The 27509-nt window shown below is 39.1% G+C and overlaps 1 protein-coding gene and 3 long non-coding RNA genes across 16 annotated transcripts in view; 2 read left to right on the top strand and 2 right to left on the bottom strand.

The window, feature by feature from the left end:
- Positions 1–3468, bottom strand: part of LOC111260063 (uncharacterized) — a 6715-nt gene extending 3247 nt beyond the window's left edge. Inside the window, exons 1-2 of the long non-coding RNA XR_002680045.2 lie at positions 3345–3468; positions 2735–2876 (exon numbers count right to left, since the gene is read on the bottom strand). This is a non-coding gene — a long non-coding RNA (uncharacterized LOC111260063). The remainder of the gene's footprint in view (positions 1–2734; positions 2877–3344) is intronic.
- Positions 3469–3532: 64 nt separating this feature from the next.
- Positions 3533–17973, top strand: LOC111260057 (uncharacterized). 9 transcript variants are annotated; one of them, XM_022832529.2, is made up of 4 exons: positions 8809–9112; positions 9216–9322; positions 9563–9705; positions 17466–17973. In XM_022832529.2, exons 1-4 carry the CDS (start codon positions 9041–9043, stop codon positions 17477–17479), a joined length of 336 nt encoding a protein of 111 aa, XP_022688264.1. In that variant the 5' UTR covers positions 8809–9040; the 3' UTR covers positions 17480–17973. The 9 variants fall into 9 exon arrangements, 2 of the variants coding, with proteins under 2 accessions (XP_022688264.1, XP_022688263.1); XR_015310868.1 differs by lacking the exon at positions 17466–17973 and adding an exon at positions 13038–13942 and having other exon boundaries at positions 8830–8933; XR_002680030.2 differs by lacking the exon at positions 17466–17973 and adding an exon at positions 13038–13942 and having other exon boundaries at positions 8830–8940.
- Positions 7208–27108, bottom strand: LOC111260061 (uncharacterized). Of its 3 annotated transcripts, none has more exons than XR_015310869.1 (4): positions 25116–27108; positions 11378–11547; positions 10969–11141; positions 7208–7389 (listed from the first exon to the last, which is right to left on the bottom strand). It is a non-coding gene; the product is annotated as an uncharacterized LOC111260061 (long non-coding RNA). The 3 variants fall into 3 exon arrangements; XR_002680044.1 differs by lacking the exon at positions 7208–7389 and adding an exon at positions 8822–8909; XR_015310870.1 differs by lacking the exon at positions 10969–11141.
- LOC111260058 (uncharacterized) lies at positions 19513–27252 on the top strand. Of its 3 annotated transcripts, XR_002680036.2 has the most exons (6): positions 19513–19605; positions 20202–22828; positions 23234–23321; positions 23776–23876; positions 24207–24356; positions 27118–27252. It is a non-coding gene; the product is annotated as an uncharacterized LOC111260058 (long non-coding RNA). The 3 variants fall into 3 exon arrangements; XR_002680039.2 differs by lacking the exon at positions 24207–24356 and having other exon boundaries at positions 19514–19605; XR_002680038.2 differs by lacking the exons at positions 24207–24356; positions 27118–27252 and having other exon boundaries at positions 19514–19605; positions 23776–24013.
- The last annotated feature ends 257 nt before the right edge of the window (positions 27253–27509 follow it).

Below are 27509 nucleotides of genomic sequence, written 5' to 3'. Positions count from 1 at the left end.
ATTAAATCGGAAGTAATAAGATTAAGGAACGAATTATTCTGAGGAGCAGGCCGGCGCAATGCGATTACAAATGTTTCATTAACCGAAGATGGTCTCTGTTGGGTGCCGAAGATGAAGTGCCAAATAACTTTTTGCCTAATTGAAATTGCTTTTTAGTAGGTCGCACTTAGAAATTTTATGACAAACGTAACTTGAATATACGAAAACGAGATTCGAAATTCGAAACTTTATTAGTCGACAATTTGTTATCAGCTGAAGATGCTAAAGAACCTTCCTTTCTGTTAGATAATCGAACAAAGAGTTAATATGTAAAACTTAATAAATCCTATAAACCAAACCGTACGCAAAACAAAACTGATAATAGAACAATGAAGAACGATAATACTCAATTATAATAATGATAAACATCATAACAGAAAATGGACATATGCGTATTTCAAGGAGCAATGGTCATCTTATAATCATCCATAGCAGTTGTCCACTGCATTTCCTTGCTAATCTTTACGCGATTTTGATCTCGCATGACCTATTGTAAAAGTAGCCTATATGCCGAGCAAAGATTGATCGCCCAGTGAGTGAGGTAATTAGTCAGCGTAAATACATCTGCACGAAACGTTGCAGTTCCTATAGACGTAGGCCGCTTTCTCCCTCAGATTCGTTGCTCTGATCATTGTTCCTTGATCAATTAAACACAAGACTGAACAGTTAAGAAATGGATAAATTAATTTTAACTTCGACCGATCAAAATGTGATTTCCTGCTATACACCAACGAGATTTATACACGTATCGAACTCGATTTGCGGATGCGCATGCAAGATTGATAGTACGAGTTAGTAAAGGATGATTTATTCACGAAAGAACAGGAGGACTGTGTCAGAAATTTCAAAGCCAGGATATAGGTGATTTGACATAAAACATACAGTTTTCAATTAGCTGTGTGGGTTCAGATTCTTCAGAAATACTCTCGACATTACAATGGTGGTTGTACTCTGTGCTAACGAATCTATACGTGGAGAATAATGGGCAGGGTTTGTCGTATTTATTAGTTCTATACACACACATCTTTGTTGATTTGAGGGGCAGCTGGTGCTGCTGTTCAGTTAACAGTCTGTATCTCTGTGGATGGATAATGCATACCAATTGAGTTTGCCCTCACATAGCCCTTCCCCCGAAAGTTTCCAGACGCCTAATCAATCTGTGAAACGAGTTCACTGAATCTCTGTTCGTAGAATTTGGTCCTTCTTTTCAAGGACAAATTTGATTTACGCGTGCCAAAGGCACAAAGAAGACCGGGCGCACGAGACAACTTTACTTTGAATATTGCAAATCATGTTCCTATATGCATAGAATAGAATTGAAAATTCCTTTGTTTGCTTAAAGTTCGTGAGTAACGGATAAAATACAATTAAAGCGCACCTTCATACTTCAGTACTTCTTAAATTATCTGCGTTCTGTTTTTGGTTATTTTCTACTAGTATCTAGGATACAAAAATTGATCATGGTGAAGACTGCTATCAATGGTAATGTAATAGCAAGTGAGCATGACTCTTGGCTGTATCATGCGACGTAGGTGTTGTGGGTGTCACGTCTCCATAGGGAGCACTACATCGGCATAGGATTGCCAAAACGATAACGATAATATGCCAACAAGTTTGACCTTATCCAATACATTGCAACAAACAGCTTTATACACGTATCCACACAGGTGCGACAATGGTTCGTTGCAGACTTAGATACGCCTGCTGGTACGTATATTCTACAATACGGTGAGATAATCGCATCCATAGTGTGGCCATAATTCACGAGACAATCATACCCGATCAGCACTAAGAATATCCCTGCATGTCCTTTAAGTTATAGGCGTACCATTAGCGTGTTCTACCCATCTGCTGGAACAGATAAAGCACAACTGAGGAGACGAAGTAAGCCATATTACGATACGGCATTTCATATATACTTCTAGGCGATTACCAACGTATTCACATAAATCCCACAGCATTTGTGTTCAGCGCACGGTAACAGATCATGCCGTTCAGATCTAGTTTAGGGGACCTTTTTACGTTTAAAATACTCTTACCATCCTATACATAGGACTAAATTTACGATATTACCATTGTCCGTACCGAAAGCGTGTTTAGGTCTTCAGAATGTCATGGAGCGGACTGAAACTGTTCACTCCAATCGCGCCCTAGCTATATTCGCAGTCGCCGACAATTCACTCTAATGAAGATATCTCGGCACACGCTAAACGATTCATTTTAAATTAAATCATATGCTTTTCTAAGCAACTTTAAGATGTAACGATCAATGCTCGAATTTTATCAAAATGTGAACTATAGTCACATAGAAGAAAAGGTAAACATAGTACATGAACTAGCTGTAAGAAGAAAATGCACGAATATGATTAAGAATGGTAGGTTTTTTCATTTCTGTGAGAACGGCCCGCTCTTCGTCCGTCAAATGCTGTGGATGAATACGTTGGCGGCTGCGTAACATTGCGCCCTTTCTCCAGATGCGGTTTGAAACACTGTTGACCTCGCTTGGGTATTTCTTACTTGTTCTAAAGCGAGGATTAGAGGAAAATCGACAGAGTAATCAATATCAAACAGCTGGCATAGTTTGAAAATGTTTGTGATCCGATACTGTCTGAATGGACTATTCGAAATACAAGTTTCATTGAATTGTAATATAGAGATAGAGCAAGCCTAGACACAATCGTTTCCTCTAGCTAACCTGGAACATTTAGATGGCAAACGTCAAGCACAAAACTTGCTCGAAGATGTTGTATCGGATCAACGAGGTAGTCGTTCCGCTGTAGAATCGGCCTGAATGTATACTATTCGGTAAATGTGCCGACGTTGAGTTTTTACTTTTACTTCAGTCACATGAAAAACATCACATAAGAAATTTTGCACATATTTCGTTGAAGGCAGCACGATTTTCGAATTAAAGTCACGTCTGGGACGTAAAGGCAATCCCAGTTATCGGTAAAAAGGCAGAAGGTCGAAGCTCTGCAAAACATCACTTTGCGAATACTGTAGTTTTAAAGTTCCACTGACACGTATTGTTTTGTCCGATATTCTTATAGTGAGACTCAAAGAGAGGCCAATCGAGTGAAATATTTTTAAAATCTTTCATTATATATATATTCAAATCTTTCTATATATATATATGTATATATACGTATATATATGTAGTTTAGTAACATCCACTATTTCGACTTTGGAGAGCTGGGTTTCGACTTCATAATAATTTTGCCATGAAAGTCAATGAACTGATGATATTCATTTATATTTTTATAAAAATACCCAAGTAATTTGGTAACCAAATATTACATTCCTACATGGCTATTGTAGCATAAGACATAACTGAAGAATATCGAATATCTTCCAGATGTTAACTAGGAGGGCGTGGCAAGTTGATCAGCTACGTTCGATGTGCGAGCTGGGAATGTTTGTTGATGCCTGCAGATAATGGTCATTCAAATATTGCGTCTGCTATTGTTTGTGTCTGTATGATTCCCGTCGTGTCAACGATGCGCGGTCTTTTCTGAAGGTACAGAGGTGTGAGCAGGTGATGGAGGTGCCACAATCGTACCAAGTATTTCATCATGAGATTATTTCAAGAATAAGACACATCTAACGTAATGTCCCTCTGTTGGAAAATGACGCCCATTTGTAAACCGAAATTAAGGAGTAAACTATATCTCGTCTGTAGTAAAGGCTCTCAACTTTACGTTGTAACTGAACGTTGCTTGATCAGCACTGAAGATTAGTTTCCATCTTTTGTCATATTTCTATGTAAAAAAAAAAAACAAGTATTCCACTACTTCTAGACGTTTCAGATTATTAGCTACAAGATAGCGTAATCAAGGCTGGAAGAATATATACTTTTTAGAGCAAAAATTCTATCACACCAACAAGGATCTTATTTAGAACGATTGGATGAGATGCAGCTTTAGCGCGCGCTGTTTCAACTAAATGTGAGTCCATTACGCATAGCTATCGAACAAAATGATTTGACACTTATCTGTAGGATAGTTACTATAAACATATATGTATACGTAATTTATTTTATCCTAAAAAACTGGTAATTTTAAAATTATTATTATATATAGAAAACAATAGGCATTTTATTTGAAAGTTGCTGACTTGTTGTATTTAATTTGCTCAATCTTCATTGTTTTTTTTTATGGATTGTGTGAATCATTCGGTTGAGTCGTTCAACTAAATGGGGCGTTAGCGTAACCTTTGTTAGGTATGTGAGTTGGGCTGTGTGTTTTATCCAGCGTAGAATATGTCAAATAGTGAGCGGTCACAAGTGAAGAGCAGGCATTTTTATGGCCTTTTCGCCTTTGTGGCGTACTTAAGTCTTTCGACTTTTGGGCATTACCGACCTTCAGGCCTTGATCGGGCGAGAGAGTGCTAACGACCTAAACCAGGCTGTCGTACGTGTTGCTTAGCGAAGTACTCATGTGCATTGACCTATATAGGAGTCCAGACCTACGCACAGGCTGTTGTGGTCTGCGGGTCCGCAATTGCTTTTAACACTGGCTTTTGATAAAACGGCTACTGCCGTTTTATTCGCTTCGTATACAGTGTTAAGTACAAAGTAGTGCCAGCCGAACGACCCTCGAAACCGGGCCGGGCGCTGATTAAATCAATTTTTAGATCTTGCCCACAGTCTGCTTCATAAAAAAACCATAGCGCTTTGCTGAAGGTGTTAGCCAACCCGTTAGAAATAATGCTGTCAAGTGTTTCGCCAACTCTGGGCTTCAATTTACAATTTTAAAATTAATTTGGTGCTTAGCATTGAGTGAGGGTGAAGTTAAACAACACGAAACGGAATATGTCGGCATACTGCATAGTCTGTATGATGAGCCTGAACGCCGTAAACAACCCGTAGAAAATGGTAGTATAATGAGCTGAATAAAAAAAAATTTGTGAAATGTTAGGTACATTGGTAAGAGTTCTTATTATATCATGCTATCTACTTCCTAGTTTGGTCAATTCGACTTAAATTTAAGCCCTATAATTATAGCGATGCAGTTGACGATACACAGTGTAAAATTCAGAATCACTTACTAATAATGATGGTTAATGACTTCATGCTTTTCAGTCTTTTTCCTAAAGTGATTTTCATCCAGCTTTGATCATCAATTAACCACTAACCGTGCGGCACCATTGGTAGCTAAAATTTTCATTTAAATTTTAAATAGTAGCTCCGATATTTTTTCACTGTCATACCTCAAAGATTAAACGCTCCTGTGGCCGGTTTTGGAGCTAACAAACTTGCAACGGAACGGCATATCGAATTAGAATAGTTTAGATGAACGCGAGAGTTAGAAAGAAGTTTGTCAATCAAGAGCCGTTGACCCAGTACAGGGCTAATCCCCTCCCCAAAAGCCATATCGCCGCCCCAAACGCAATTCCTGCTTTCGACTTCGTCAGTGTTTTCTAAATAATCACAAAATCGATACCATGCTGTGCCATCATATGGGCAAAGTAACCGAAAAGTTATTTTGGTTCAGACTGACTTTTTTTTGGTCTAGATATATGCGTATGGATGCGCATGTTTACGGAAAAATTGATATTTATCAGTTTTGCTCACACCAAAAAACTTCTGTACTACATTGTGATCTAGACGGGACACAATTTTCTTAATATATACAATTTGACAGGCAACCGTTGCCATCCCATTTGTTACAGAAATTAGTACCTTTGCTTTAAAATGTATGTTCATGACTACGAATTAACATGTATTTATATGTTGGTATTACAAGGTATTGCGTTGGATATACATATTGGAGTTTAATTTACTCAACGCTTATTTGAAAAGTAGATTTAATCATTAGACTATTTTAAAACGATGACGTGGAAAGACACACCTCAAAACAGCCTCTATTCCTTTATTATATAATAGAAAAACGTTATTATACAATAAGATAACAGATCCCTATTATGTAGCAGCATAGCCCAGTGCATTCTTAGTCACGATTTCGATGGATATGCTTCTTAGAAAACGGACAGCTTCTAAGGACATAAATTCATCCTATCGCGTTGGATACGCTAATTTTCATCATCAACACTCTGGGAAACATCACTGTAACTCACTGTCTTGCATTGGGAAACCAACCATAGAAGGAAAAGTAAACGTAGTGCATTCAATGTATCTGCAAGTTCCGAAGTTTATTTATCGTAAGAAGCCGCCTGTTTCGTTTTGCCTTTATCGCCATCTCTTCTTCAGGTCTGGCAAGTGATAATGTTAAGAGACCTTCGTACATCCACTATGTGATAGCCCGTTCCCGAGCTGCCGTTATCGAAAAGCTTCAAGCAAATGAATCTTTCTATTATTCTCAAAACTAACTAAAATCATTAAAGTATCATACCTGTGGGATTTAGCCGAATTCTAGGTCTAAAGACATACTCGGATTATCCAGCTGTCTTCATATTGGGCCGAACTGTTGGTACGGGTGCTACCCTTGTTCTATATTTTTGTAAACAGCCTTTGAACACCTCTCTTCTTCGCTTTTTCATACAGTCACTTAAAACAACGTGCATGACGTGCCTGAACAGCAGGGTCCCATGTACATAGTCGGCGACACGTTGACGCTGTGAGTGGCCACATGCTGAGTGGGACGAAAAATAGTCAGCAAGACTATCATATTCACATTTTCTTCATCACATAATTAATACACTAATATAGAACATACGCATCTGCTTGCGTTTCGCTACGAATTAAGCGGAACGTCTGAAAAAAGCAACCAGACTGTGCCCGGTAAAAGTGAAGATGGCAATACTCAAATGCCCATTAACGACGAAGTCTTACCCACTTGAGACACCTTGTAGCGATCGAATGTTTACGCATTACACGTTCATTGCGTTTAGTCATAGATTATAAGTACTAATATATAATAATTAATTAGCGTATAATTAGTGGCACAAGTATTAGAGTGTAAGTGTAAGTTTTCTCAGCTAGCGTAAGGTGAGTGCGACGCGACGGAGGTAGTCTGTCGCGTCCCTTTCTTCTCGAAGACATTACTCCATGGCAAAGGCTGCGTCTTCATCAAAAAGTGATAACATGACGACTTTATTTTAACGCGTGGAGTGTTAACTGTACAGTTCGTGTGTAAAGCCTACATTGATACTACCGGTTATCCTGCGTGAGGTAATTCAAAGGCTTGTATTAAAAGAATACTCATAAGAATATATATCAGAAATTATTAAAGATGCCTTTTATTTTCAATTGTCGATCCGCGAACAGACCAATGGTCGCCAGATAATCATTACGGTAGACAGATACCGGTTTGAATCATGTTTGATGCCTTACGGTTTTTCTCCATTTGTCTCGGTACATTCGCCAATGACAGGAACATTTCGATATACGCCCTATAAAATACAGAATCCCGAAAAACATTCAACGTTTTAAGATCCCTTTATGGCCCATATCTGACCAGCTACAGAAACAAAATGTGCAAAGAGCGCGAGAGAAGTGCTTGCAGTTTCGTAGATATCCAGTGATGAAACATTTCGCTCAAGGTCACATAATTATTCATTGTTGCTTGTAGATACTACGAAAAATTCGCGATATCCCTAGCAATTAGTGATAGCAATAATTGTTATTGTGCGAAATTTCTTGGCTTGCACCTACGCTGCCTATGTCTGCTTGTATTTTCCTATTTTTCATGGGAGAAGCCACATGTACAGCTCAGCATGTAGAGCTCATTCGACTCTTAGCACGTTTTTATGCGTGTACTTCAAATCTTTCTGTGGTTCTTCCTGCTGTAATTCTCACAATGGAGAAAGAGTGAATGATCCTAGACGAGAGTCCTTCCAGATCGCCGACCCTTACTGATTTTTGGCTCTGTAAGTGAAATTCTTGATCGTAGTCGTCATCTGCGAGAGTTGAGAACGACATTATACAGTACCGTCAACAGCAGTGAGTCTTTAGGCGATGGAGCTGATTCTGTAGCTCGATCGCGGGTCTGGATTTATCGCCGCCATCGTAGCATCATCGTTAATAATACCAGTAGCGTATAACACTGACCCCGCCAGCGCCCTCAGCGGGTCAATGCGATCGCGAAAAAAAAAAAGTATGAAAAATCAACCACCCATGAGCCGTCAGAGGCAGCAACAAAATCGAGCTTCAGAAACGCCGCGCTGCGTCAGATTGGGCGGCGGTGACTGCCGGAGCTCTAAACAAGGAAAACAGCTCTCTAAGATATCGCAATTTTCATACGATCACACCAGCGACAACAGTCGAAAAGCTAGTGCCCAGTGATGGTCAACGCGAACAGCAGAAAAAACGCCGTAGCATGGAAACATACGGCACCCTCACAGCGCCGATGGCCGCAGCGGTAATGGCAAATGTTTTAGACTCGATAACGGCCGGCTTCGCTCTCATCTTTAATAGCCGCCAACAACTTGTTTTTACCTGTTCAACGGCTACCCTAGTCGGTGCCATTACCGATGTTGATGTCTTCAAAGTTAATTAATTTCGCTGTTCGCTGCCCCCATACAACGTCAACGTTCACAAGCAGCAGCAGTAACGATTGCAGACGCTTCGGCCGCCCAGTAGACACTCTATAGTCTATAAATGTAGCTCGACTGCGTCAAATTGTCCGGCAAACGAAATAAGTTTTGAATACATGTGAATCTATTGGTTTGCTATGCCCTATTATGAGGGTATAGGACTCTTTTTTTCGAAAGACGAAGCAGAAATACCAGCCATCGCCATCAGCGGCATCCTATCCAGATAGAACCGGCAACGTGAATGCTGCTCGCGAGATGCATGCTTCGGTTCGTACAATCGGTTTGCCATATTGTCCAGTTCAGCTCTAGTGTGTATTTGTGATCAGTTTCCGTAGCACTTGCCAATCGAAACGAAACAAGTAGCCTGTCACGATCGCCTATAACACATAAGAGTGGATGAGGTAAACGGTAAGACGAGGGTGATGATAACAAGTATTTTTAGAAGAGAGCAAGGTGTTTAATGTACATTTGACAAACGGTATGTGAAGTGTATGTATATGCAAGAAAGATGAAGAAATTATTACCTTCGGACGCCATCATCAAGCCCTACGATCGGAATAGAATCTCAAGCTTTCCATACGTATGTGAACAGGTTAAATACGGCTATATTTATCGTGGAATTTTGCCTTGAAATGTAATTTTAATCTGTGTGCAATAATGTGTATTGTACATGTACACACTAGATCCGTTACGACACTGCCCTGTCACCCCTCCCAGTCAAACTCAAAGCGAGTCTGAACCTGCCTCCAGATCTATTCCAAGATGAAGTCAACTATTCTACTATATTGAGGTGATTCGTATTATCCTGCAGCACTTTCTAGCGCAGTTTTTTTTAATTACTTTATTTTAGTGTGTATCATGTATTATTCAAGTCATTACCAACCCACTACTTTGTCTTAGTAACTCAATCAAATTTCTCCACTAACTTCGTTACTTTGCTTCAATGTTCCAGTTTAATAATACCGATCCAGATGTTCTGCCATGTCCCCGTGATAGCTTAATGGGGGAATTTCTTGTGTGCTCATTTCAGGGGCACGTTGTGGTGTAGGTTCAAATCCGGAAACAGGCACTCTTTATGTTGCGGCAGGACACGGGCGTCTGATGGAATGAATCGAACATACAATTCGAAAGATAGAGATGCGTGTTCCAGCCACCCTGTCACCGACAAAATGTGTTGGTTTTTTACACTTCGATTGAAAAGAAATAGCCACTGAGCCACCGTTCAGTCGTTACCTTTTGTGATTACTTCATTATCTCTAACCTAAACTAAGTCTATACGTTTGAATCGCTTGGGGAACCGAGAGAATTGGTGACGCTATGAGTGCGAGACAAACATTTTCTATATGGTTGCTGTTGGACCTCACAGAACGAATGTTTCTCACACTGTTATTTCTAGAGCAGCGTACCGTCTAAATACTTTCGTTTGATTATACTATTCATTACAAACAATAATTAATACTGTTTATCGTTGACGGCATAAGACAGTGCTATTTGAACGTGGCGGGTTGGGCGAGTCTAGAGCTACACACTTGCACATTTGAAATCTCCCGCCTAATCAACACAGACACTCTCAGACAAGTGCGAAATACCTGCAGAATCCATACATTTGTATAAAATTATCAAAACACGACAACACAATGGGCAGCATTTAGTGCCGTTGATATTTCCAGACATTTCTCTATGAAAGCATCTTTGTTAACCTCTTAATAGTTGCCTGACACGCGCAATCACTTCTGGATAAAGGTGTGGCCATTCTGTGAGAAATTAGAGATTAATAAGCTGGGCGTCGGAAGTCGAATGCTTCTTGGAATACGGACAGACCGGTACTATAGATAGTATTATTATTATTGGTATTTTTGTATTGGAATGACCGTACAAGATATAAGCATAAGCGACATGATACATTGTGACGAACTCCAGTGTTTGCTGTAAAGATCGGCGAGTTTGAATAACTTCTGATGTTGAAGCGGGGTCTTATGACAGCTTGCTGATCATTAGCGTTAGAACAAGGACAGTCATTAGGCACGATGCATATATACATATATGTTCGTTCAATGAGCACCTGCGAGCATCGTTGAAATAACGGCATATGATAGAATATCAGGAAGCAATGTATGGCTAAATCTAATATCGGCACTGTCCAAGAGAACCAACTCAGCTTTGAGTATGACACAGCGTTCAAGGTATTGCTGCTTCTCAGTGTATCTAGATTTCAAGAATCTCTACGTACCGGAAATGCATTTCATGGGTCTATGGATGTTGTAGGAATGGGGCGCGTGTTTTGAAAGGTTGTCAGACGACTTTGACATCCTGAAAAGAGTTATGCATTTCTAACTGCGGCAAACTGCGTCAGTCGACTTGTAAACTCTGTTTTAACTCCGCTTGACTTGGTGATTTTCGAGTATCTTGAAGCTATTCAAAGGCTTTGGAGCTTACCTTTCAATTCACCCATATCCAAAACGAGGTGGCGTCCACATTGCCTCTTTGGCGCTTTCGACGTTATGTATTTATCCAGTGATACAGTCTCTTACGTGGGGTCTAGTGTTTGTAGATTATATAGGCTAGAGTGGGAGGTCCTTGCCTAGTGTTGTTGTGAGCTAGGAAATCGCCTTTGAATACACGGTGCAACAGGCAAAAGTGCGTTTAAGTAACGGCAAGTCAGTACAGTTACCGAATCTAAACATACTCGTTCAGTAATATCATGGATATAATAGCTATATATTAACAAAAGGACGATGAAATGAATTCCAGGTCATTTCCCTATTCTACGACCTCCCACAGTAGTGTTGCACGAATATTATAAGTTTGCTTCAAGCGAGGCATCTGCCACTTGCTGAAGACACACCTGTTTTGTATAGGCTTCAACGACTCTGCTGTGACGGACAACTGAGCGCAATAAATGTAGCATTGTCCTTGTGCCCAAACAGTAAACGCTTTTTGCTTGTTGCGTATTGCCACGAACGGTCCTTACTTTGCGACTAGCTCTGCCGAATGATCAAAGGACATACGGTTCGCCTGGAAACGTAAAACATAATGACATGAATTACAATTTCATTGGAATACGATGAGCGGCGGCTTTACGTGGTAATCTGTAGGAATGCTACTCCGCCGCAGCCTATTTCTAGCCCAAAAAAATAGTTCGAATGTTTCTTGTACACCAGCTTATACATCTCGGATAAGTTATATCGACATCGGGAAATAGGCTTTTTAAATATACGCGTATCTTAATTTTGCACTGATGAAGCTAATGAAAATAATCTGTGTGTATGTTTACAGCACATTAAATTTTTTTTTGTATGTACTTTTCTCGGAACTCGAGCAACATGTGTTTGTCATTAAGATTACCTTAAACTCCCTCTGCACCTAAATACCAACAAGATGGCAACTTATAGCTAAGTATTTGATTAAAATAGATTGACTAACGATTCGATGTAACATTATGAAACTAGCTGGGCGTATTATCAATAGAAAATAACCGTGTTTAAACGTTGTTGACTATTGAAGGCCGACAGTGCGTGGAGGACTGTAAATTAACCCATGTAAACTTTTCCGTACTTATCCGCTAATATGAAAATCTTGACCATTTGCAAAAGTTTTGATATCTTCTACTCAAACAGTTAACAGGGGCGGAAAATGTGCATGTATACCACATCAATTAAGTACGCAGAAAGATGTCTACTCCATTACGCCCTCCGAAAAGTGGCATTGAACCTTACATTTGATACACTTTGTCAAGTGATAATATTTATATTTCACCATTAGTTAGCTGATAGTAAACCTCAGAAAGTATCTCAGTACAGTTTATTCTGCGTTTAGTTAACCTTAACTATAGGCCAAACCGATACACGGTTATACAAATCGGCTTCGATGTACGTAGTGCTACAGAGAAACCATAAAATAGTCTCTCTAGTTACAGACGATCACTGATCACAGTTGTATGGCGTCACGCATAACTATTTTTGCCCAATTCATCGAATGTTTACGATTTTTCTGTATAAAACTAACCAAAATGCCTCTAAAAAGGTCTTGAAAATAACTAATATATATACATATATATATATATATATATATATATATATATCTTTTATATTATTTAGTCAGTCTATTTTTAATGTTCGGCTTGTTGTTTCAACGTACTGGGCGTCGTCTAATGAAAGATTTTCATTATCGCCTTTGATGAATTTGCAAATGTTCGCAAGCTCAAGACTAGAAAGAGAAATGAAATCATGCTAAAACATTTGATCGAAAAACACACAGCAATTTTTCTCAGAATTGAACATCATCAGTTAACGATAATATATGAGAGAGAGAAAGAGAGAGAGCTTCTACCAATGCGGTTGGGCTAGTGAATCATATTGCAATACAAGTCCAATAAAATATAGGAAATAAGCTTACTTTCGCTCAAACTTAAAACGAGTTAACGAACTGTAGACCACCGCGTTACGTTAACGTTGTCAATATCAAAATGTAATTGTTTTTAAATTTACTGTACGTTTACGTTTCAGGCTTTTGGTATCTATCGCGAAAAAACAGGGAGCTTTAAACTTTGAGCAAGTTTAAGGACCAAGTGCCCTTGTATAGCCCGGATGGCCCGTGCGAAAAGAGAAGGCCACGTTACAACATCTAAGTGCTCCTTAATTATAATATATCACATTGAATTGAAACAAATAACCGGTACACAGGACGCCAAACATTTGAATAAACAGCGTTTTTTCTTGTAAGCTATGCTCTTAGTCTAGACTATGGATGTTTTTCTGCATTTTTGAATCGTTTGCGAAGAGAGAGAACTTCCACAGTTAGTTTTGAATATCCCTAGAATATGTGGTAATATTGTGTATCGGTTTTACGTACGTACTGTGTGACAGCGACTACTGTTCAATGAAGGAAATGGCCCCGACTAGTTACAATTGTTACTGACTATATCAATGCACTAGATTACAAATTACGACTGCCTTGCTCGGGTTTACTACCAAAATCGTACTTTCGGATCATAGCTATTCACTTTCAGTCGAATAATACTGACTACTGATAAGGGTGTATTATAATGAGGACGTCAATTATATTTTCCGCTGTTACGAAAACTCGCTCGACCAGTAACGTAGGCAATGTGCAGTTTACCTTGTGAACTACTTTCTTCATTCAGCTCAAACTGTTGTACGTAAAGGTCATCGCCGCATAGATCTGGCACACTGATGATGGTCTGTTCGTGAACATCTAGTTGAGGCTGTCACAGGTATAGTTTGTGAAGGCATTTCTTACTAAACTGTATGCGTTATTCATTCTAGCCGTAAGCAACAGAGTCTTTTTGGCATTTTCGTACAACTAAGCTACGTTTGTGCTTGTCTCATCTCTGTATATATAGTATATGTAATAAATACCGTAAACAGTTGGAAATGTTGGATGATAATGACTAATGCGCAGTTTGTGTATAAGTAGTCGTACACGACGATTTTCCAAACGGTACAGTTTCACGTAATCGTTCTGGACATATTTTGACGTGTCTGGATATTTTCAGAGAATCACTTTTTGTGCGCAACAGTGGATTGTATCTAAGCGAACTCCTTCTGTCAGCCCTGTTTGTACCATCATATGATGAGAGTTGTCTGCAAAGAGCGTCGCAAATCCAAGCCAACTTGGAAGCAACTTATACACTGATGGAAAGTTAACTGTTTAGGCAGCAACTTACTATCTCCTATTTATATTTGTTTTAAGTTATTCATGTTTGTGATAAGTTTTATATTCATCGAGTACGAACGTTGCCTTTAGCTAGATCTACTGGTTCGATTTGTTTAGTTTCGATTGTTTTGCGTCCACCGAAAAATTGCAGACTCTTTGTGTAATTCTTTGATACACTAATCGCATCGATAGACCTCTACGGAATTCGTTACATGTAACATAAGAAAAACATAGGGATTAGTACTGGATTACTTAGCTTAATGAATTCTAGTTGGGTGTTGTTATTTCATTGATTACTGCTTATCTGGGCATAAAGTACCCTATAATTATATTATGATGGTAAATTGTATGTTGGCTAGACTTTTTCGATATACGATGATTTGGCTCTTCGTAGATGAAGTTCCGCGACAATAAATTTCATGCAGATCAGAATTTGACGTCGCCTGTCACATCAGGATCAGACTTGCTATGCCAATAGTTACCTTCTTTGTATAATATGAGCATATTGAAGATATTTCAATATAGGCTGACACTGTTTGCTATTTTCGTGCGTTAAATTTCGCAGCCGTTTAGAAAGTGTACGTAATAACCTATCAAACTATATTAGCGAATAGTTTTTGTTCAAGTGCTACATGGCAATAAATGTGTTCATAATGATTTTATTGAACATTCTTCATGATCATGAAATATATCGCCTTCTTCCGGTTTACTTAAGTGGTCAGTCACCGTTACAATGAAAACCTGACTGGCAAAAACTAAAGAGAAACTCCCGACTATTATTTTTATGTATATGGAGACGGATGTCACAGTTACAAAATATTTCCTATCAGGAACCGACATTGACGATAGAGCCGTTTCAAGATCGCTACGGCAGCATAAAGAAATTTGCTCGTCTTTCTATGACACATTGGCCCGCAGTTACTGGCAGTTCGTGCTGGTTCTTTGCAACAACCCAAGCACGTGGTTTTAATTGAAAATTGATAATAATCAAAGTCGATAAACCAGAACCTTAACATGAATCATGTAGCCGATTTTTGTTGTTTCGCCAAAGTATCGTTGTCGATCGTATCGGAAAAAGATTTTGTAATGTACGGCAAACTTTTCTTTTGCCTTCGCAACAGACTAATGATTCTCAGATATCAATGTTCTAAAAGATTTCCTCACTTTTACTTAGCATAGAGCTCGTTTAGCCACTGTTCAGCTTAAACTCTAGGGCATTTGTCAGAAAAAAACAGTGCATCGTATAAGCATAACGTAAGCAATTTCTTCCTCGTTCTACAGAAAATTCCTTGGGTAAACCGTTACGTGACCACTCACGTGACGTCAGATCAATAATTGATTCGGATCGCATAAAAGTGTACTGCCCGGACGCGACGATACAAATCGTTAATTATATGCAAAAATTACAAATACAGGCAGTGGAATGGAGTAGTTCACCGTCTTGTTCACTATACCTGTTTACCAAAAAAGTACTTTTACAGTAAAAGTTTTATCCCAGATTAGAAATCACCTGTACAAATGTATTTAATGAATCTGTTAAATACAGTTGCGCAGGGAATTTGATAAAATTTTCGATTTGATCATCGTAAAGTACGCGATATGTTTTGAGTGAACCATAATCACCAACTTTGTCTCTGTTCTTCTTGAAACACATTAGAGTGCCCATCCTAACAACAAAGAGATGTCATCGTAAATATTCCACAGATGTATGCTTACATATATCTATCCAAAAAGTGTTAGCCATGTAAATACGGGTGTGCTAGGACAGTTCCTTGAAGTTCTACAGTCTGCTAGAAACGATACTGAAGTCATTAACTAATAAACAGCTTTGATCAGTAAGAACATGCACTGATACCGAGTGACAAACATGTTACGCAAAAAAACCGAATAGTTGAATAACTCGCTACACCATTTTACTTTAGTTATGTACTTTAATTAATAAAAGATTAGAATTAATATTCTAACGATAAACGGGCGCGGCAATGTACATAGAACTGTTTTTTTTTCATAACGAATCCATTTACTGCCCGGACGACTATCGGTTTCTGATTGAATTTCTCTTTCCAAACATTGAAGGCTACCGCCTAAAATATGAACATACGGTAAATGCTGTAGAGCTGCCTGCGTGGGCAGAGATTCTATGGTTAAGTTTAGCAGTCTTCGAAAGCGCCATAGGCATAAATATCTATAGAACCACTCCGTTTTTGTCGGCCCACAGTTTCAAGCCTATTGATAAAATAAGTAAAAGCACACTGATTCCATCTAATTAATTTTGTCTGCACACAATAATAAAAATCGCCGCCTGGCATATGGAACGAAATGTGATGGGCGATCATGGATCATAGAATGACAACGCAGAGACGTGTTCATTGTTATTCACTCTGTGCAGTAGGGAAAATGTGTTGGAAATTTCGTAACATTAGTCACAAGCATGGAGCGCTGTCTTCTCGAACGGCTGTCATCCGATTTGCGGAACTCTCGCACTGCTGCTATAGGATGACAACCTCTCTGCTTACCAGCCGTGCAACCCTATTTTTTTGATGTATTTCTGAAAAATCAGTATTAGTGCTTAAGTTAAGTTTCCTACGAAAACTCTAATGGTCTTTTGTGTTTTTTTTTTTCAGTTTTTCACGTGTGTTGCCATTTTTTTTTGAAAAACAAAGAAATAAACAAGTTTTACCTATGTAGGATGTTCTCATTACCGATAAGGCGATAAATTATAGAAGAAGGCTTTCTTGGGGGGATATACGGCATTGGCTGTGTTATGATGTCACTGACTGCACTTGTTCTATGAACATCTGTCATTTTTCCTCCCGTTGGTTTTTGAAGAAAAATTATGGTTATATTATCTGGTTAGTATATGAAATGTTACCATTCTGTTAAAATTAAGTTGCGAATCATCGACTCACAACAGAGTTACAAGGGGTAGTTTTTTTCAGAAACCGCTTATCCATTACATGCCCGCTGTCCGTATATCCGTGCAACGGCACTGCAGAATTAGACACATCTTGCGTGTTAGCTGCAACAAAAGAACACTTGAAAATATATCCGAGACAACAACGTCAATATGTTCAACCTAACACAGAAAAAAAAGATGTGAGCTGATTTGATGGGCAGTTTATAGTAAGACCGATCACCTTTTTCAATTGCTGACGCTATGGCCTTTGGGGGCTCATGTTAACATGTGTTGAAATAAAGTTGTTGAACAGTAATCGTGTTTGAATAATAACTTTATTCACACTATTAAATCATTTCAGGTGCACAATTGTAAGTGAGCGTCTGCTAAAAAGCAATAAAGAATGACCTTCTCGTAAACATATCTTGTCAATGTGTTCATTGAAGCGTTGCACATGATGGTGTGTATCAGAGAGGACCGGCACAAAGCATGAAAGAAGCTGTGCCGCAATGGTCGGACAATACCAATTTACTCAGATTGCTCGCTCGTCAGCCAGTATTCTTCGTATTCCCTTAAATTATCAATATTTTTAGAAGTGAAATGTACTCACAACCGCCATATAACAACCGCATTATTATTATGTAATCATATATTGGGGTACAGTATTATATCAGAGAATAAAATTAACTTATGAAATCAAAAATTATCATCTGTTCCCTTGCGCACTTTGAAACTTCGGTAAAATTTGATGTTCATAGCTGTTAGCCCAGTTAGAACCCTTTCTTACAGTTTTAACTAGGGTAATTCATTTGGCATCATCGACATGTTTAACTAAAATGACAAGTAGATCACTGTTTCTGAGGGTCCAAACGAGTTCATCCAATATGATATGTTTCCGTTTAATTAATACAGAAATGACTGTTAGCTTTGACGGCGGTTGGCGTCTGCTGGCTTAAACTTCATGACTGTGACATGAAAGCGGTTGAAGCGCTGATGAGAAAGCCGCTGAAGACACGTAATATCTGACGCTTTACATGGCAAAGCGAATAGTAGAAGAAAACTGTAAGCGGAATGAACAATAACTATCATTCTATTTGTATATGCAGCATCATAGCATCTCAAAACCACAGTCTATCAGCTATTGTCATTGTTAATATCCCAGCAGTTTTTAGCGATCACTTGATCAAATAGAACCTGATGATTCCATTTTCTTTGCTGCTTGAAAGGCAATACGTTATGGAAATTATTTAAGAAGAATGAGCAGATGCGACAGTGTGTCATGGTCGTTAACATCAGATTTTTTTTTCATCATTGTTACTGCTGCCGGTATTATCGGGAACGTAAAGGACGACAGTACTATCAAACACCGAACGTCAGCAACAACGCCATAACCAACGTAATGTACCAATACGAAACAACAAAAGCAAACGATCGGTGGGATCAAAGCTATTGTTGCTGTAGTAGTTGCTAAGACGACCGGTGTATCTTTGTAGCTGTTTATACCCTAAGCTATCATAATGAACGGTTTGTTGCTTGACCATAATTATTCCGAAGACGCCGAAGTCGTTAGTGGCGACCTCGCGATTTGTGAAGACAACTTTCGTTGCTTTGTGCATCGATACCGCGAGTCATGCATTGACGGTGGTCCCTTTGCTGAAGTACGTGAACAGATGCGAAGAAAGCTAGGGAATAGGAAAAAAATAGGAGCCTTATACAAATACACCCATGCTGAAACGTCCGTGAGTACCACATTCAGGTGACTACGTGTAATTACTGTTAGAGTTAATGATAGGGAGTCATTTGCTGAATACGACCTAGTAGAATTGTCGCACATCGATCCTATAAGCAACGCTCATAGACACCGTCGTTGACGTTATTTTATTTTACCTTTAAGCATCATCGGATCGAATTGTTACGCAACAATTACAAGTTATTTAGCCAATGTAATAGGCACTATTCATTAGTATTATCTTCAACAGTGGGAAGTCACGACGAATGAAACGATTGGCAAAAAGACATGTGGAGACAAGGAATTACCTTGTTCTTATGGTAGTGATGTTGATGAATTTCCAGTTGAAATTGCACATTGCTAACCATGACTCACAATATGGCCTGATATAGAAATAAGCTTCTTGAGGTTAGGTTTGTTTAACCTTTTGTCAGCCTGTATCGGCGTTTACGCGTAGCCGATACAGGCGTTAAAGTATCCGGGTGCTTTAATAATTTCTAATTAAAGTTCCAGTATATTACTGTTGGCATGTCTTTAAAAGCGCGACACCTTACAAGTTATCCGCAGTTCGCCTGTTAGCGTGCTTCCCAAGCAAAGCACAATGTCGTCTAGGTATGGCTTGGCAGGTATCTTGATGTGGTGAGTGGTGGTAGTAGGTTGTTTGGATGATTGTATTATCGATACAGAATAGTTTGTCCGAGTAACCGATGAAGCAAAATGAAGATATTTACCCTCAATAGTTGGAATTGTCTAAGAGCCCTTGTATCTCATGGTGAGTCCGTGATCATTTGCTTTGATATATATATATATATATATATAATGTTACTTTGAATTCTAGATTGTACTTGACTGTGGCGAACGACACCACAGTAATTATAAACATACCTCGCTTCGTGTCCCGAAGTCGAAGGCGATAGATTTAAGTAAAATCACTATACACAAAGGTATTAACGTATAAACTTAGGCGAATTACAATCTTGCGAGTCAGTAAGTAATTAATTTGTGTCTGTCTGTTATTATATATCAAACGTTTTATCTATCTGACACAGTATTCGTTAGTATATTTTATTCTTGTAGGGCTGCGCAGAAGCCAATGTTGTATGTGCTTTCTCATCGTTTTCGCATTTACAAGAACCACATCGATTGGTTTTAGTCATCCTTATAAACATCTGATGTCTCTGTAGTGAATAAGGCGCCAACATCTAATTGTGTCACAAACAATTTCCGTTGTCTGTGCCGTATCGCTGTTCCTATGTCGGTATCAAAGTGAATTTAGGGAGAAAATACGACCAAAGCGAATGCCAATATTTAACAGTTTGATTTACAGATGTTGCCTTATTCTAGTCGTTTCTGCTATTGTTGTTGTAGAAATGTATTTCTTGGCTACCTTCGATGGCATTGCCATGGCCGTCGTCGCTATAAAATGCCAGCGTTTCTGGGTATCCGAATAATCTCTGAATGTGCGTAGCCGTCAATTGACGTCGACGGCATCCAGATGGCAGCAAGAATTACAGTGAAACTAATAACGGAAACAGCTATTGGGAAGATAACAACAGCAAAAGATGGCGGCGACGGCGAAGCCAAAGGAGACGTCGGAGGAGTGTCTGACGATGGCCGATAGCCGGACTCTGTTTAAACGGTTAAGCAGTTGAGCTATTGCTAATGATGCTATTGTCGTAACCGTTTTTCGCTTGAGAAAGGACCGTCATTCGATGTGCTATGTCCGACTCGTAAGTCTCAGATCTTAAACCCAGGCAAGATACAAGTCAGTCGACACAGTCGTAGCCAAGGCCGATCGGTGAAGATAGGAACTGCATCAGGAAGACAACAACGACCAAAAGCAAACGGTAACTATGCTCGTACGTCTGGCTACGGTATCGCAGGATAGTTGAAGGAGAGCTGTCGACCTGATCTGAACGACGGAAGATTCAGAGAAGAAGGTAAACACTTCACCAAATAAGGCTTCACTTTGGAATTCGTTGCTGTTACATAATACAACTATGTTTTTTCGTCTCATTTGTCAGATTAATGTTATTACTGCTATGCAGAGATTGTTTAAAATACTAGAGGTTTGTGCCTGAGAGAAAGAGATTAGGATCTGATCTATATATATATATATATATATATATATATATATGGGGAAAAAGATGCATAGGCGATCTAGGTAATCACTCGTTTAAAGTTAGTAATCAAGAATCAGGAAATATATGTTAGTTGAATAGATTACTTGACATAAAAAGAACTATGTATATTGGATATTTTCTCTAATTCCCTTTCATATTGCAATACAAAGCAGACGTATTTTATTAGCACTCGGTGTTGCTTGTACCTGCTAAATTTGATCAGGTGCCATTATAAGTCTTCTTTTATCTTCGAAAGTTCAAAGGATTGGCAGGACATAAGATGCCAGCAGGTTTACAGGAAGGAGTCGATTATGGAAATTGATTGTTTTACACCCGTTTCCAGTTTTTAGACACCGCAGGCAACATCCAGACGCCTACCCTAATCACCACCATTGATGCTTTGCGGGCATCATAGATATTTAATATATTGCCTATTTCGGCTCTTTAAATACTTAGAAGAAATATGGTATGTTCCGCGTTTGGCTACCGTCATAAACTTTGGCCCTTACCCGAGGAATAATTAGTTAGTGTTAGAAATCGAAGACATCAAGTACCTGTTTACCAAGTACAATGTTGGTACCCAAGTTAGACTCAGTGTATTACTAATACGTACTTGCTTAGTCCTCTTATGATATAATTTCTCATAGTTTTATAATCAACCACTTACCAGGCTGTAAATGCGACTACAGCAGGAATAAAATCGGGTCCCTATGATTGTAAAAGCCAGTCTTTGTTTAGTCAAAAATACACATTTAATACGACCCAAAATGACCTCTCAACGTGTCACCGTTTATGTGCTTATATTCATGTATTATATCTATTTAACAGTCAAGATATGTGGAGGCTATTCATAACGCTCACTAAGTTGTGGAATGATAAGGAAACTGCAATATGTCGCCGAACCATACCTACACGTACTACATATATAGGTGGTTAATAAAAATTAAAACCACCATCGACACTGGTCAATAGTCCAACAATTACGATATTTAATAATAATAATCCGATATAAAATAATAATAATTAATATTATGAAAGTCGAATTGAAAAAAAATTTTATAGCCTCCTTATTTTTTGGGCTTCGGATCGTTCAAAAAAATGATACGAGAAAACATCCCGTGCTCAACCAACCCCCGTTTCTCTTCTCTGCATATAGCACATAATATATACAACGGGTTCAGTGACCTCGAACTAGCGGGTAATGCATGAGCTGGCTCCGTAAGCTTCCTATCCATTGCATGCGTAACAACAACGTCAGTAGCGACGCCGATAGCTGTATCGGTTTCTCTCGTAACCCCGACAGCGGCGTCAGCTTCCGACATTGGCATTGGGCACAACAGGTAAACAACGCCCTTAGAGCGGTAACAGCTGACATCCTAGACGTAACATAATGACGCGACTGTTATTTCATTGTCTGTATCGCAACGTACTGCTAACGATACTGAATGAAATGTCGAATCCAAAAAGCCTTGTCAATGACTGATCTGTTCTTTTACTTGGATGACGCCAAGCTATCGTGAAAGGTGCCTCACTAAATTGAATGATGACTGGAATAGTTTAATCGCAGCTCGCATTCATAGACAATAAACGGTGATGGAGTAAAGTTGACAGTGGTTTTATTTAACCTATATGCAACTAATAAATTCACTTATGACTTTCCGATACGGGGCCAAGCGGCACCGGATTTTGCCAGGGTGGGATGGGCATTTTTCGATGTTCGATAAACTTTAAACATGGCAAGTCGAGCTATTCTTGCTGCAATGGCAACATATCATGGGGAGGTGACGGTACTACTTTTCAGATGGCGTAGATCTTGTCGTGTCTCGCAAGGATTAGCATTTTTGTCCTGTTTTACTCACGCTTGAAAAATCTGTGAGTGGGCAATTTGTTCTGTCATTTGTGCTTCATCCTTAAGACTGACGAATATCAAGCGATTTATTTTTAACCTTACTGTAAAAATGGGACATACTATACAGAACGAATCGAGGCTAACATTAGAGAAGCCATTATGCCGGATAGAAATTATACACGGGTACAAAAGTATACGATTGTCATCAAATGAATATAAAAACTCTGCAGCAAGTGGAGACAAAGGGACTAGATTTTAATAAACATTGATAACACAATCGTGTATTTTCGCCCATTCAAAGGTTGTTTTACTCGTCCTCTTGCTATAAGAGGAAGAAAACTCAAGGCATATTTTGTAATCTCTATGGCGCAGTGTAACTATTTAACTACTGTTCCTGTTTTTTTTTTTCTCACTGTTCGATTTCACAGCTACAAGAACAGCTCGTCAGCTAACAACTGGCCGCAGATACACATACACCTGTGTAGCGCTGTAAAAATATAGTGCCAGAATATTTGCGTAAGTCCATAGAAAAAGACATTAGATTATAATAAGTAGCACTTAATAAGTCAATAAATGCATAATATACTTTATTGTAATTTTGCATGGCCGGCTTCAACCTGGAATTGTAGATTTTTAATAAAGCTGGGCGCCATTGGTGATAAAAAATAGGCAAAAAGGTAACCAAGGATCGATTTAATGTTGGGCGATACTACTATTAAACACGTTGCGAATTACCGTACTGATCCTAATATTCGTCGTACTTATCTTCTTGTTCACCCAGTCGGTGTCCCTGAGTCCTTTGATTTACTTTATATGCTACATTTTACTAAATAATAATATCAGTAGTATTTACTGTTACCGTATTATCAATTGCACTCTTACATGTCGTGAAGATGTACACTGCCAAATAATATAGGAGTCAAACATTACTGGGCGTTTACCCTATAACCCTGATCTGCTTGGTTTCTAGATACGGGAATTCGTCGAGATTTTACAAGACAGTCTTCAAGTAGCGGACTTCTTGGCCCAAGATACGCCGATGTGCTTCTGGTGATAGACTTTTGAACAAGTGTACGACAAACTTACTTCCATTTTGATTGGTTATGCGTAACCCCTAACAGCTCAACGATGCAAACACCATATTCTAGTGATAATAGATCATCCAAGCATTATAAATACATACTACTGAATTGCTTTGCTAAGGCGAACACCCGCAACTTTTTTTTTCTTTACTGCGTCTCAAAATCTGCCATCCGCACCATAGCACTACTACTTGAATTTCGACCTCTACTCACTACGACCGAAATTCGTATCGTCAACGGCCGTATTAATTATAGCAATGACTGTTTCTCTTGTCTTTATTAAATATATTTCGGTGTTTGTCCTGATTTTTCTAATTAGGCTGAGACTACGGCAAGATGAGCTACTTTCGTCACAGATAAATTGTTCCTGATAGGATGCGATCGTAGTAAATAATAACCCGTATTGTCATATAAGACTAAAGTAGATCAAGCTAGTCAAAACCGTTACGAGAACTGCTCGAGTATATACGTAAGTATCGACCAATGTTTCGTAACAGTTCAACGTGACTCACATGAGATGCTTTTACAACACCCCCGGGGGAAGTAGAGACACCCACGGAAAGCATTAAAGAAGTGGTCTTGGAACTAGACCACTATAGCAAAGATTTAGTTCGAGAAGGAAAATTTATATCCTGGGGTGTGTTTATAATAAATTTTTCCACGAGGGTGGTTGAACCGCCATTAATTTTTGGAGTCACTCTCAAATGAAATGTCACATTGTAGGACAAGCAAAAGCTTACATTCAAACTAGACAAACAAAAAGATTAGAATATAAACTAGCTATAATTGCAAAAAAAAACAACGAATTTGGATACGAGTGAGTAACGAATAATCTATTTCTGATCTGAAATTCACTTTCACTCGAATGCAGCCTAATCGTTAATAATTATAAATGAAATTGTTTTGTAAACACTCATTATTTTTCTACCGCACAATGACTGTATCTATCTTTATCTCGAATCTTTTTTCACTGAGTCATCGTTTGCTTAATCTCCTTCAAAGCTGAAACCGATTTCCTATTGTATCCTACACGTGCGTTTAAAGAATGAATGAACCAAATTGTTCATTTTCTCGAAAATGTTAATACCTTCATGTGGTAACTTTCTTTTATTGGCCACGCGTCTTGTGCGGGTTTTTTCTAATGTTCGTCCTTTTCACGCAACTATTTTCCTATGGCCTCCACTACAGCCTTTATAGCATAAAAAAAGGCGTCGGAACAGACTGTTACCTGTGATTCTCGGAAGGAGCTAGCCACCGTCTCCATAAGCTGGACCTGGTTGGGTCTGATGCCGCTGTCACTGGTTCTTTGCATCGCTGCTTGATATGGACCTGCTTCACAAGCGGACATCTTGATACAGTCAGCCGCACTGCATGAGTCCCGGCACGCAAGTTACCTAATGCAAGAAACACCGACGAAGAAAAGTTCTAACGAGGACAACAACAAAGAAGGCAGCTGCCGGGATAGCGGTGGCTAACGGCAAGCGGCGGCGCATTGGCCGAGGATAATCGTAAAACTAAGCTCTAGCGACACGTTTATGAGGGGATCCGGAGACGCTACTGCTGTTGCCACGAAGACGAAACTCACACGTTAGGATAGTACTTTTTTAGGCCTTACGCTTAATGGCACCCTATAGTAAAGCTTAAAGCTTCAATGCTACTACAGTAACGTCAATGGCGCCCCTTTTTTGCGTTTCCTTCAGCATTACCGCAGAACATTTGTTGCTGCAGAGGCTGATCGAAATACGTCGTGCGGGTAAAGCACTCATGCACAGACGCACCATTCTCTGTAATCGTCAACAACATACATTTCGCCAGCCTGTTCAACACTAGTTACTGCCGCTGAAAGTTGTCGGTCTTCGTAAAGTACAATCATTGATTACTCTGAGTCGGTACGTAATATCCGAGCCGAAAGAGATCCGGAACAAGCGAGCAACTATTAATGGATTACCTTTAATTTATACATTGTAAGTTAGTTGTTCAGCCAAGAACAACAAAAGAGTAGTAATCGCTTTGAAAACTTTTGCTCATATGGAGAAAAGGTATTGATCATATACGACACAAAAGAAGGCTAGCAAATAAGATTTGCTAAAACCGTTTCATCTGTTTAACAGTCATCGGCTTACCCTTATAGTAAACATTGCCTTCTCAGATCCGCAAGAGTGTTGATGCCCAACATCGGATCATAACTTTGAGAACTAAACATTTGATGTTCTACCATACATATCTAGTGTACTGCACGCGCAAACTACAGCGGTATTAATTAAAGGCAAAGAATGACCCTATTAGGGTCTTTGGTGAAAACATTAGTAGAAATCAGTGACAAGAGTTGTGTGATATTATATCCAGATAATAATCTGTACATGCCGACAAAAATTACGCCCTTAAGAGTGAGCTTTTACCGCTAGATACGTTTCTCAATCTAGCTCATAACAACGCGGCTCAGCCTGCGGCCGCTCACGTTCACATTTCCGTAACGCGCGAGTAAGGCACCAAGATAAGACGGTCTTCGCCTTAATGCTATACGCATGACGTGATCGGACTCGTTTGGATCCCGTTCAGATACGTCTGAAAACGTATTTACTTCTCTGGGCTTCAAATAATCCCTTCGTTTACGTTTCCTGTGGAAAACATCATCCTATTTTTCGCACATGACTAACTCTGCACCAAAACAGATTTCTTTACCAGAAAGATGCTCTATTATCTACTAGCTGTACGTTTGTTATAAATAGTATGACACAGAGCAAGAGCTGGGTCGCTATAAGACGAAGTCTTAGGAAAAACCCGTCAGCTTGGTTGTGTCTTTCTGTCACTGGATTTTCGGATCAGCAATTTCAGTAGGAGGCCATTAAGCTAATGTAGTAGGCAGCCACAACCACAAACAGATTAATGCTGGGTGTTATATTATATAGCGTCATTGTATTGTAACGTACCTCTATACATGACATAACACCCGGACATAAACACCGAACAATATATTGTATATTTATAAATCATATGTGACATGAAGCACCACGGGTGCCGTTGGCTTCTAGACTAATAGCATCTTAGTATAACTATCCTTGTTATATCTCTGTAGGTCTAAGTCGATATATTTTCAGGAGTTGCCTGGCCGGTAGGACCGATGGTATAAAGGTAAATTCAAATAGGAGTCTACTGTTGTCCTTTGTCTTTGCTGTTTCTATTATGAGAAAGAATGTATTATATTTATTTTCAATTTATTCCATTTGCAGTAATTCTATGCTCAAACCTGATGAACAGTCAATTAATAAACGCATCGATCACGGAGTGCAGATGTGGACATTTTAAAGCAGACCGCGCATCACTCAGACCGGAAAGTAGTCCATCTGGTAATAAATCTACATCGTACATTCTTTGCCGATACTTAATCGAGGCCTATTTCTGCAGGTTATGAAGGTTACGAATGAGGTCTGTCGCTCATGGAATGTTAATTTTAAAAGCGAGTATTGTGTAACGAAAGCGAAAAAATAATTGATTATTCGTTTGCTGTTTGGATTCAGGATCCGAGTAAATTTTACTCGAATATACAAGATTATTGTTTCCATGACTTTGACCGCTTCGTGTCCTCGGATCAGGGCGATAATACAAGTCAGACGAGTCACGC

The sequence above is a fragment of the Varroa jacobsoni genome, unplaced genomic scaffold (assembly GCF_002532875.2).
Source record: "Varroa jacobsoni isolate VJ856 unplaced genomic scaffold, vjacob_1.0 scaffold_395, whole genome shotgun sequence".
NCBI lineage: Eukaryota > Metazoa > Arthropoda > Arachnida > Mesostigmata > Varroidae > Varroa > Varroa jacobsoni.
The sequence above is the reverse complement of the archived record's forward strand: the minus strand, read 5'-3'. Positions and strand labels throughout refer to the sequence as shown.